This window comes from Oncorhynchus gorbuscha, linkage group LG26, assembly GCF_021184085.1.
Source record: "Oncorhynchus gorbuscha isolate QuinsamMale2020 ecotype Even-year linkage group LG26, OgorEven_v1.0, whole genome shotgun sequence".
Taxonomy (NCBI): Eukaryota; Metazoa; Chordata; class Actinopteri; order Salmoniformes; family Salmonidae; genus Oncorhynchus; species Oncorhynchus gorbuscha.
In genome coordinates, this window is record NC_060198.1 from 39,143,373 (window position 1) to 39,156,908 (window position 13,536).

General features: G+C 32.1%; 1 protein-coding gene across 1 annotated transcript; it reads right to left on the reverse strand.

The window, feature by feature from the left end:
• Positions 1 to 810: 810 nt before the first annotated feature.
• On the reverse strand, positions 811 to 3,325 carry LOC124016191 (recoverin-like). Its single transcript, XM_046331728.1, has 3 exons — positions 2,784 to 3,325; positions 2,321 to 2,432; positions 811 to 2,168 (listed from the first exon to the last, which is right to left on the reverse strand). The coding sequence occupies exons 1-3, from the start codon at positions 3,162 to 3,164 to the stop codon at positions 2,050 to 2,052; spliced, it is 612 nt and encodes a 203-aa protein (XP_046187684.1). The 5' UTR covers positions 3,165 to 3,325; the 3' UTR covers positions 811 to 2,049.
• Positions 3,326 to 13,536: the final 10,211 nt, after the last annotated feature.

Below are 13,536 nucleotides of genomic sequence, written 5' to 3' on the forward strand. Positions count from 1 at the left end.
TGGAGTTAAATGTTCTGTAATTCATTATTTGACGTGTGTAATGTATGGAGCTCCTCACTCTAGATCATCTTTAATATTGCAGATTGTGGGTTCTATCAATGTAATTGTTCGCATCATTTCCAATATTTTGTTCTTTACTATTTCCCCCTAACCCCACCACCCCTCCCCTAGTAGTACCACCCCTCCCCTAACCCCACCACCCCTCCCCTAGTAGTACCACCCCTCCCCTAACCCCACCACCCCTCCCCTAGTAGTACCACCCCTCCCCTAACCCTACCACCCCTCCCCTAGTAGTACCACCCCTCCCCTAACCCTACCACCCCTCCCTAGTAGTACCACCCCTCCCCTAACCCTACCACCCCTCCCCTAGTAGTACCACCCCTCCCCTAGTAGTACCACCCCTCCCCTAGTAGTACCACCCTCCCCTAGTAGTACCACCCCTCCCCTAACCCTACCACCCCTCCCCTAGTAGAACCACCCCTTCCCTAACCCTACCACCCCTCCCCTAGTAGTACCACCCCTCCCCTAACCCTACCACCCCTCCCCTAGTAGTACCACCCCTCCCCTAGTCGTACCACCCCTCCCCTAGTAGTACCACCCCTCCCCTAACCCTACCACCCCTCCCCTAGTAGTACCACCCCTCCCCTAACCCTACCACCCCTCCCCTAACCCTACCACCGCTCCCCTAACCCCACCATCCCTCCACTAACTGGCGTAAATGAATGGACAACAACACTTAGACTTATACTCCCTGCTTATACAATATATTTGACAGGCACAGTACATTATACCTCAGTTATCCCTCTTCCTTTAGTCCCTCCCATCTATCTCTAGTTTTCATTTCTACTTGCCATATATTTTTCAACTGTGCTGTGCTGTTTCACAAAAGTTCTGAACCTTTCTATTCTCATAGTTTGAGGCTGCTCCTCAATCTCATCAACACTATTGAGCCATTCTATTAGATTGAAATTATGGTCATTTGGTTATATGTTTACTATTGTTCTTGTAAATGAAGACAGTTATTGTATTTGATACTATAGTATGTCTCTTTAACAATATAAACCAACATATGATCAAATTCAGGATGATACCGTTTCAAAATATAATAACAACTCTACACACTTAAATACACGCTTATTGAAGGGAAATAAAAATGGAAACGAGAAAGAAATCTCATTCCCTCAGGACCAGGCAGACGATTTGTGAAAGTACATCTGTATTGCTCTTTTTAGAATGCCTTGAATCTTTCAACAAAAGTTGAATATTACATTTACTCATTTTCTCTACTTAAATCCAGTATATAGTATATATATATTTTTTTTAACGTTTTTTAGAACCCCTTAATAATGTCCTTTTTCACAGTGTTTTTTATTATGTAGTTTCCAGCAGTCTCTGACAGCATCAACAAAATGTCAACAATATTCAAGGAAAAATACTCCTTTTCCTTTGTTCTACCAGTTGAATACTGTACATTTTATGAGGTTTCAGTCCTGCTAAGCACATTATAAGACACATTACCTTCATAACAAACCTCTGCCAGGATGTTTCTAAACTGACCTTCACATACTAATAGGATTGATAGTAAGACAGGGATTGTTAACTTCAGCCTAATTCCCTTCACAAGGAGCTCCCCACTGGGCACAGAAGTCTATGTTGGTTCGATGTAATTTCATTTAAATATCATGGAAACAACATTGATTCAACCAGTGTGTGCCCAGTGGGTCCTTTCCTGTTGGCTTTCTCTTTATTAAACGAATGAATGCAAGTGAACACAGCAGCAGGCAACAGAATCCTGGAAACCATTCATTCATTACGAAATAGAAAAGAATACCCATCATTCTAGAGCACGGAACAGTTATTTGAGTGGGAAGAAAAGTCCAGGTGGCTCATAGACAAACAGGTCATCCACCACAATGTGCGGTACTTCAATGTGTAAAGCCAATGTTGTCTAGCGCACAAAGAGCCCAGGTCTGGCAGGAGAGTTGGGTTTGTAAACAGTTAAGCTTTGAACAGTCTTATAGAATTCAAAAGAATGATTTTGTCGGAAAGCTATTGTTTCTTCTCCTTCAGTTTGTCCTTGATTTTCTGGGGCTCATCATACTGAATCAACCGTAGGATGTCCTTGTTGTCCATCACTCCTTGAATGAATTCCCTCTCTGCAATCTTGTCTGGAAAGGAAACATTAACAATGACATTACTGAATCAACATTATTATGGTTGTTTATTTAATGTGTCTAATTGTGCAAAACCCATAAGAAGTCTCTCATGCCAGAAGTTCTCATCCTATCACATTTAGAAAATTCTTCACAATCAAAATTACCATCTTCTTTCTTTCCAAAAAATTCCCAGACTTTGTCTGCTCTCTTATCAGGTGTGTTTTCATCTTCAGGCAGGTCCTTTTGGTCTTCCTCGGGAATCATGTTAAATATTGACTGTAAAGTAATATAACAATAAAACATAAACATGCCACTTTCAAATGTAGATTAAATACTGAATTCAGCACATGTATCATCATAGCACAGTTCTTGAAATGCAGACTACATGCAGATTGTTCTCCCATCATATTTTTACAGGATGACTGAATACGTAGAATATTAAACAATTCACCTAATCATTTCACAAATGAATGAAATAATATATGTTCTGCTTTTAATTAGATTCATCTTGTTGCACTTTTTGGTTGTAACTAAGATCTTTGTTTATGTCCATTTTGTATACTGAGTGGTTCTGTGGTTCAGTAACTACCACCACACTAGAGGCAGAGAAATGGTTTGTTTTTGTACCTTAACAATCTCTTGGATCTCATTTTTGCTGATGGTTCCGTTTCCATCCACGTCGTAGAGGGCGAAGGCCCACTCTAGCTTCTGCAGGGTCTTGCCTCCGGAGGTAAGGTGCAGGGCCACAATGTACTCCTTAAAGTCCAGTTGACCATCTGCGTTGGTATCAAAGCTCCTAAAGACATGCCTTGCGTACTCAGTAGGATCTGCATTAGGGAAGAAGCTGGCATAGATGCCCTCAAATTGCTCCTTGGTGATCCTGCCTGTGGGGCATTCCTTGAGGAAGGACTGGTACCAGACACACAGCTCGGCCTCGTTGTACTTAGTATTGGACTTCAGGTCCTCCAGAAGTTCCTTGGACAGTGCCCCACTCTTAGAATTCCCCATGCTGCAAATAAACACTATGGTGAAGGGATAATATTGTTATTTGTTTTGTGTGCACTACCTCTCTCACCTGACTTGGAGGAAACCACCTGTTGGCTTCTTCCTGACTTGGTCTGACTCTCCTTCTCACCCTGACCACTTCACAATGTGCTGAACAGGATTATGGTCATCGCTACTTAAATACCAGACGAGCTGTCTTGAAGATAAAGAGGATAACTACGTCATACGAGGTTGACATATTTTCTAGGGTCCAATGAGGTAGTAGTGTGTGCATCATACAGGCACAATGACATCAAGCTTTGCATAATACAGGTTGATACAGTTTAAGATTAGCTAAGGATTAGATTGAGCTTTCTGGATGTAATATGTCCATTGTTGCCAAAATAACGTTGTTACATGATTTCCATTAAAAAAATACTGATACTACCGTCCTATTTCACCTGTTGTAGTTGACACTACAGTGATGTTCACTGACTTAATTTTTATTTGACCTTCATTTAACTAGGCAAGTCAGTTAAGAACAAATTCTTATTTTCAATGATAGCCTAGGATCAATGGGTTCACTGCCTGTTCAGGGGCAGAACAACAGATTTGTATCTTGTCTGCTCGGGGATTCAATCTTGCAACCTTTTGGTTACTTGTCCAACACCCTAACCACTAGGCTACCTGGTTTGTGGTAAACAAGATATGTGAATGAGCAGGGTGAAAGGTGTGCAAGTTTAAGCCCACCTGTAGAGCAGGGTATTCGTGTCTGTGAAGCAGCTCAGGGCTGTCCCTGTAGCTAGCATAGGGAGATGAGATGAATTGTCTCTCCATTGTAACAGTCTCATGGCAGATTACTGGGCCATCTGCTGTTTTAGTAATTGGACCTCAATGAATTCAGGAATTGAGCTGAGTAAGTGCTGTGCTGTGAGAGTGATGGCTTTACTCTGACAGCTCTGTCACAGCATCATACACTCCTCTATTAGAGCTGGCTAATGCTCAGCGTAATTAGAAAAGTTGGCTAATTTAGATTAAATTCCTGAAAATGATTCATGTTTCCACAGAGTCTTTGCCAATATTGACACCCATATAAGATGACCCTGCTCAGACCATGTCAACATTGCCATATGTCATGTTTTTTACGTAGTGTTGTAAAGCAAGTCTTCATTTTTATTTCAGTATTGGTTACAGAATGTAGTGATTTAAACAAGGAAACTTTGTTATACACTACATCCTCAAAAGTATGTAGACATCCTTTCAAATTTGTTGATTGGGCTATTTCATCCACATCCATTGCTGACAGGTGTATAAAATCGAGCACAGAGCCATGCAATCTCCATAGACAAACATTGGTAGTAGAATGGCCTTACTGAAGAGCTCTGTGACATTCAATGTGGCACCGTCATAGGATGCCACCTTTCCAACAAGTCAGTTTGTCAAATGTCTGCCCTGCTAGAGCTGCCCCGGTCAACTGTAAGTGCTGTTATTGTGAAGTGGAAACGTCTAGAAGCAACAATGGCTCACAGAATGGGACCTCCGAGTGCTGGAGCGCGTAGAACGTAAAACGTCTTTCCTCAGTTGCAACACTCACTACCGAGTTCCAAACTGCCCCTGGAAGCAACATCAACACAAGAACTGTTCTTCGGGACCTTCATGAAATGGGTTTCCATTGCCGAGCAGTTGCACACAAGCCTAAGATCACCATGCGCAGTGCAAAGCGTCGGCTGGAGTGGTGTAAAGCTCACCGCCATTGGACTCTGGAGCAGTGGAAGCTCGTTCTCTGGAATAATTTATTTGAAATTCAGAATTATTATTTGAATGATCAATAACATGGATGCCTATAATACCATCTTCAAGTCAATTGTTATGACTGGCAATGGTATTAACAGCATAAAAACTGTAAATGATAGTGAGACAATTAGCATTATGTGTGTTATGGTGTTAGTGGTATGTTGTGTAGGTACCAGGCTAAGATGTCAGTGTGCTGAGCTCAGCTCAAGGTATTTGCGTTGCCCTCTTGTTACAAGAGCGTGAAGTCTAAGCAACCCGTTTACAGTACTGTACGTCTGATCATCTATGACACAATGGAGGAAATCATATTGGTGTTAATGTCAGCATCTTTATAACTTTATACCGTATATCTTTATAACTTCATACCGTAGCTAAATAACTTTATACCATATATCTTTATAACTTCATACCGTAGCTAAATAACTTTATACCGTATATCTTTATAACTTCATACCGTATATCTTTATAACTTCATACCGTAGCTAAATAACTTTATACCGTATATCTTTATAACTTCATACCGTACCTAAATAACTTTATACCGTATATCTTTATAACTTCATACCGTAGCTAAATAACTTTATACCGTATATCTTTATAACTTCATACCGTAGCTAAATAACTTTATACCGTATATCTTTATAACTTCATACCGTATATCTTTATAACTTCATACTGTAGCTAAATAACTTTATACCGTATATCTTTATAACTTCATACCGTACCTAAATAACTTTATACCGTATATCTTTATAACTTTATACCGTATATCTTTATAACTTCATACCGTATATCTTTATAACTTCATACCGTATATCTTTATAACTTCATACCGTATATCTTTATAACTTCATACCGTATATCTTTATAACTTCATACCGTATATCTTTATAACTTCATACCATATATCTTTATAACTTCATACCGTATATCTTTATAACTTCATACCGTACCTAAATAACTTCATACCGTAGCTAAATAACTTTATACCGTATATCTTTATAACTTTATACCGTATATCTTTATAACTTCATACCGTACCTAAATAACTTTATACCGTATATCTTTATAACTTCATACCGTACCTAAATAACTTTATACCGTATATCTTTATAACTTCATACTGTACCTAAATAACTTTATACCGTATATCTTTATAACTTCATACCTAAATAACTTTATACCGTATATCTTTATAACTTCATACTGTACGTATATCTTTATAACTTCATACCGTATATCTTTATAACTTCATACCGTATATCTTTATAACTTTATACCGTATATCTTTATAACTTCATACCGTAGCTAAATAACTTTATACCGTATATCTTTATAATCTTTATAACTTCATACCGTAGCTAAATAACTTTATACCGTATATCTTTATAACTTCATACCGTACCTAAATAACTTTATACCGTATATCTTTATAACTTCATACCGTATATCTTTATAACTTCATACCGTATATCTTTATAACTTCATACCGTATATCTTTATAACTTCATACCGTAGCTAAATAACTTTATACCGTATATCTTTATAACTTCATACCGTAGCTAAATAACTTTATACCGTATATCTTTATAACTTCATACCGTACCTAAATAACTTTATACCGTATATCTTTATAACTTCATACTGTACCTAAATAACTTTATACCGTATATCTTTATAACTTCATACCGTATATCTTTATAACTTCATACCGTATATCTTTATAACTTCATACTGTACCTAAATAACTTTATACCGTATATCTTTATAACTTCATACCGTATATCTTTATAACTTCATACTGTACCTAAATAACTTTATACCGTATATCTTTATAACTTCATACCGTATATCTTTATAACTTCATACCGTATATCTTTATAACTTCATACTGTACCTAAATAACTTTATACCGTATATCTTTATAACTTCATACCGTATATCTTTATAACTTCATACTGTACCTAAATAACTTTATACCGTATATCTTTATAACTTCATACCGTATATCTTTATAACTTCATACTGTACCTAAATAACTTTATACCGTATATCTTTATAACTTTATACCGTATATCTTTATAACTTCATACTGTACCTAAATAACTTTATACCGTATATCTTTATAACTTCATACCGTATATCTTTATAACTTCATACCGTATATCTTTATAACTTCATACCGTATATCTTTATAACTTCATACCGTATATCTTTATAACTTCATACCGTATATCTTTATAACTTCATACCGTATATCTTTATAACTTCATACCGTATATCTTTATAACTTCATACCGTATATCTTTATAACTTCATACTGTATATCTTTATAACTTCATACCGTATATCTTTATAACTTCATACTGTACCTAAATAACTTTATACCGTATATCTTTATAACTTCATACCGTATATCTTTATAACTTCATACCATATATCTTTATAACTTCATACCGTACCTAAATAACTTTATACCGTATATCTTTATAACTTCATACCGTATATCTTTATAACTTCATACCGTACCTAAATAACTTTATACCGTATATCTTTATAACTTCATACCGTATATCTTTATAACTTCATACCGTATATCTTTATAACTTCATACCGTATATCTTTATAACTTCATACCGTATATCTTTATAACTTCATACCGTAGCTAAATAACTTTATACCGTATATCTTTATAACTTTATACCGTATATCTTTATAACTTCATACCGTACCTAAATAACTTCATACCGTAGCTAAATAACTTTATACCGTATATCTTTATAACTTCATACCGTATATCTTTATAACTTCATACCGTACCTAAATAACTTTATACCGTATATCTTTATAACTTTATACCGTATATCTTTATAACTTTATACCGTATATCTTTATAACTTTATAACTTCATACCATATCTTTATAACTTCATACCGTATATCTTTATAATAACTTTTTATACCGTATATCTTTATAACTTCATACCGTATATCTTTATAACTTCATACCGTATATCTTTATAACTTCATACCGTATATCTTTATAACTTCATACCGTAGCTAAATAACTTTATACCGTATATCTTTATAACTTCATACCGTATATCTTTATAACTTTATACCGTATATCTTTATAACTTCATACTTTATAACTTCATACCTAAATAACTTTATACCGTATATCTTTATAACTTCATACCGTACTAAATAACTTTATACCGTATATCTTTATAACTTCATACCGTATATCTTTATAACTTCATACCGTATATCTTTATAACTTCATACCGTATATCTTTATAACTTCATACCGTATATCTAAATAACTTTATACCGTATATCTTTATAACTTCATACCGTACCTAAATAACTTTATACCGTATATCTTTATAACTTCATACCGTATATCTTTATAACTTCATACCGTATATCTTTATAACTTCATACCGTATATCTTTATAACTTCATACCGTATATCTTTATAACTTCATACTGTACCTAAATAACTTTATACCGTATATCTTTATAACTTCATACCGTATATCTTTATAACTTCATACTGTACCTAAATAACTTTATACCGTATATCTTTATAACTTCATACCGTATATCTTTATAACTTCATACCGTATATCTTTATAACTTCATACTGTACCTAAATAACTTTATACCGTATATCTTTATAACTTCATACCGTATATCTTTATAACTTCATACTGTACCTAAATAACTTTATACCGTATATCTTTATAACTTCATACCGTATATCTTTATAACTTCATACTGTACCTAAATAACTTTATACCGTATATCTTTATAACTTTATACCGTATATCTTTATAACTTCATACTGTACCTAAATAACTTTATACCGTATATCTTTATAACTTCATACCGTATATCTTTATAACTTCATACCGTATATCTTTATAACTTCATACCGTATATCTTTATAACTTCATACCGTATATCTTTATAACTTCATACCGTATATCTTTATAACTTCATACCGTATATCTTTATAACTTCATACCGTATATCTTTATAACTTCATACCGTATATCTTTATAACTTCATACCGTATATCTTTATAACTTCATACCGTATATCTTTATAACTTCATACTGTACCTAAATAACTTTATACCGTATATCTTTATAACTTCATACCGTATATCTTTATAACTTCATACCGTATATCTTTATAACTTCATACCGTACCTAAATAACTTTATACCGTATATCTTTATAACTTCATACCGTATATCTTTATAACTTCATACCGTACCTAAATAACTTTATACCGTATATCTTTATAACTTCATACCGTATATCTTTATAACTTCATACCGTATATCTTTATAACTTCATACCGTATATCTTTATAACTTCATACCGTATATCTTTATAACTTCATACCGTAGCTAAATAACTTTATACCGTATATCTTTATAACTTTATACCGTATATCTTTATAACTTCATACCGTACCTAAATAACTTCATACCGTAGCTAAATAACTTTATACCGTATATCTTTATAACTTCATACCGTATATCTTTATAACTTCATACCGTACCTAAATAACTTTATACCGTATATCTTTATAACTTTATACCGTATATCTTTATAACTTCATACCGTACCTAAATAACTTTATACCGTATATCTTTATAACTTCATACCATATATCTTTATAACTTCATACCGTATATCTTTATAACTTCATACCGTAGCTAAATAACTTTATACCGTATATCTTTATAACTTCATACCGTATATCTTTATAACTTCATACCGTATATCTTTATAACTTCATACCGTATATCTTTATAACTTCATACCGTAGCTAAATAACTTTATACCGTATATCTTTATAACTTCATACCGTAGCTAAATAACTTTATACCGTATATCTTTATAACTTCATACCGTACCTAAATAACTTTATACCGTATATCTTTATAACTTCATACTGTACCTAAATAACTTTATACCGTATATCTTTATAACTTCATACCGTATATCTTTATAACTTCATACCGTATATCTTTATAACTTCATACCGTATATCTTTATAACTTCATACCGTAGCTAAATAACTTTATACCGTATATCTTTATAACTTCATACCGTAGCTAAATAACTTTATACCGTATATCTTTATAACTTCATACCGTAGCTAAATAACTTTATACCGTATATCTTTATAACTTCATACCGTACCTAAATAACTTTATACCGTATATCTTTATAACTTCATACCGTATATCTTTATAACTTCATACCGTATATCTTTATAACTTCATACCGTATATCTTTATAACTTCATACCGTAGCTAAATAACTTTATACCGTATATCTTTATAACTTCATACCGTAGCTAAATAACTTTATACCGTATATCTTTATAACTTCATACCGTACCTAAATAACTTTATACCGTATATCTTTATAACTTCATACTGTACCTAAATAACTTTATACCGTATATCTTTATAACTTCATACCGTATATCTTTATAACTTCATACCGTATATCTTTATAACTTCATACCGTATATCTTTATAACTTCATACTGTACCTAAATAACTTTATACCGTATATCTTTATAACTTCATACCGTATATCTTTATAACTTCATACTGTACCTAAATAACTTTATACCGTATATCTTTATAACTTCATACCGTATATCTTTATAACTTCATACCGTACCTAAATAACTTTATACCATATATCTTTATAACTTCATACCGTATATCTTTATAACTTCATACTGTACCTAAATAACTTTATACCGTATATCTTTATAACTTTATACCGTATATCTTTATAACTTCATACTGTATCTATAACTTTATACCGTATATCTTTATAACTTCATACCGTATATCTTTATAACTTCATACTGTACCTAAATAACTTTATACCGTATATCTTTATAACTTCATACCGTATATCTTTATAACTTCATACCGTACCTAAATAACTTTATACCGTATATCTTTATAACTTCATACCGTATATCTTTATAACTTCATACCGTATATCTTTATAACTTCATACCGTATATCTTTATAACTTCATACCGTAGCTAAATAACTTTATACCGTATATCTTTATAACTTCATACCGTATATCTTTATAACTTCATACCGTAGCTAAATAACTTTATACCGTATATCTTTATAACTTCATACCGTATATCTTTATAACTTCATACCGTATATCTTTATAACTTCATACCGTATATCTTTATAACTTCATACCGTAGCTAAATAACTTTATACCGTATATCTTTATAACTTCATACCGTATATCTTTATAACTTCATACCGTATATCTTTATAACTTCATACCGTATATCTTTATAACTTCATACCGTAGCTAAATAACTTTATACCGTATATCTTTATAACTTCATACCGTATATCTTTATAACTTCATACCGTATATCTTTATAACTTCATACCGTATATCTTTATAACTTCATACCGTATATCTTTATAACTTCATACCGTAGCTAAATAACTTCATACCGTATATCTTTATAACTTCATACCGTATATCTTTATAACTTCATACCGTAGCTAAATAACTTTATACCGTATATCTTTATAACTTCATACCGTAGCTAAATAACTTCATACCGTATATCTTTATAACTTCATACCGTATATCTTTATAACTTCATACCGTAGCTAAATAACTTCATACCGTATATCTTTATAACTTCATACCGTATATCTTTATAACTTCATAACGTAGCTAAATAACTTTATACCGTATATCTTTATAACTTCATACCGTATATCTTTATAACTTCATACCGTAGCTAAATAACTTTATACCGTATATCTTTATAACTTCATACCGTATATCTTTATAACTTCATACCGTATATCTTTATAACTTCATACCGTATATCTTTATAACTTCATACCGTATATCTTTATAACTTCATACCGTATATCTTTATAACTTCATACCGTATATCTTTATAACTTCATACCGTATATCTTTATAACTTCATACCGTATATCTTTATAACTTCATACCGTATATCTTTATAACTTCATACCGTATATCTTTATAACTTCATACTGTACCTAAATAACTTTATACCGTATATCTTTATAACTTCATACCGTATATCTTTATAACTTCATACCGTATATCTTTATAACTTCATACCGTATATCTTTATAACTTCATACCGTATATCTTTATAACTTCATACCGTATATCTTTATAACTTCATACCGTAGCTAAATAACTTTATACCGTATATCTTTATAACTTCATACCGTATATCTTTATAACTTCATACCGTATATCTTTATAACTTCATACCGTATATCTTTATAACTTCATACCGTATATCTTTATAACTTCATACCGTATATCTTTATAACTTCATACCGTAGCTAAATAACTTCTACCGTATATCTTTATAATCTTTATAACTTTATACCGTATATCTTTATAACCGTATCATAACCGTATATCTTTATAACTTCATACCGTATATCTTTATAACTTCATACCGTATATCTTTATAACTTCATACCGTATATCTTTATAACTTCATACCGTATATCTTTATAACTTCATACCGTATATCTTTATAACTTCATACCGTATATCTTTATAACTTCATACCGTAGCTAAATAACTTCATACCGTATATCTTTATAACTTCATACCGTATATCTTTATAACTTCATACCGTATATCTTTATAACTTCATACCGTAGCTAAATAACTTTATACCGTATATCTTTATAACTTCATACCGTATATCTTTATAACTTCATACCGTATATCTTTATAACTTCATACCGTATATCTTTATAACTTCATACCGTATATCTTTATAACTTCATACCGTATATCTTTATAACTTCATACCGTAGCTAAATAACTTTATACCATATATCTTTATAACTTCATACCGTATATCTTTATAACTTCATACCGTATATCTTTATAACTTCATACCGTATATCTTTATAACTTTATACCGTATATCTTTATAACTTCATACCGTAGCTAAATAACTTTACCGTATATCTTTATAACTTCATACCGTATATCTTTATAACTTCATACCGTATATCTTTATAACTTCATACCGTATATCTTTATAACTTCATACCGTTATATAACTTTATAACTTTATACCGTATATCTTTATAACTTCATACCGTATATCTTTATAACTTCATACCGTATATCTTTAAATAACTTTATACCGTATATCTTTATAACTTCATACCGTATATCTTTATAACTTCATACCGTATATCTTTATAACTTTACTACCTAAATAACTTTATACCGTATATCTTTATAACTTCATACCGTATATCTTTATAACTTCATACCGTATATCTTTATAACTAAATAAATAACTTTATACCGTATATCTTTATAACTTCATACCGTATATCTTTATAACTTCATACCGTATATCTTTATAACTTCATACCGTATATCTTTATAACTTCATACCGTATATCTTTATAACTTCATACCGTATATCTTTATAACTTCATACCGTAGCTAAATAACTTCATACCGTATATCTTTATAACTTCA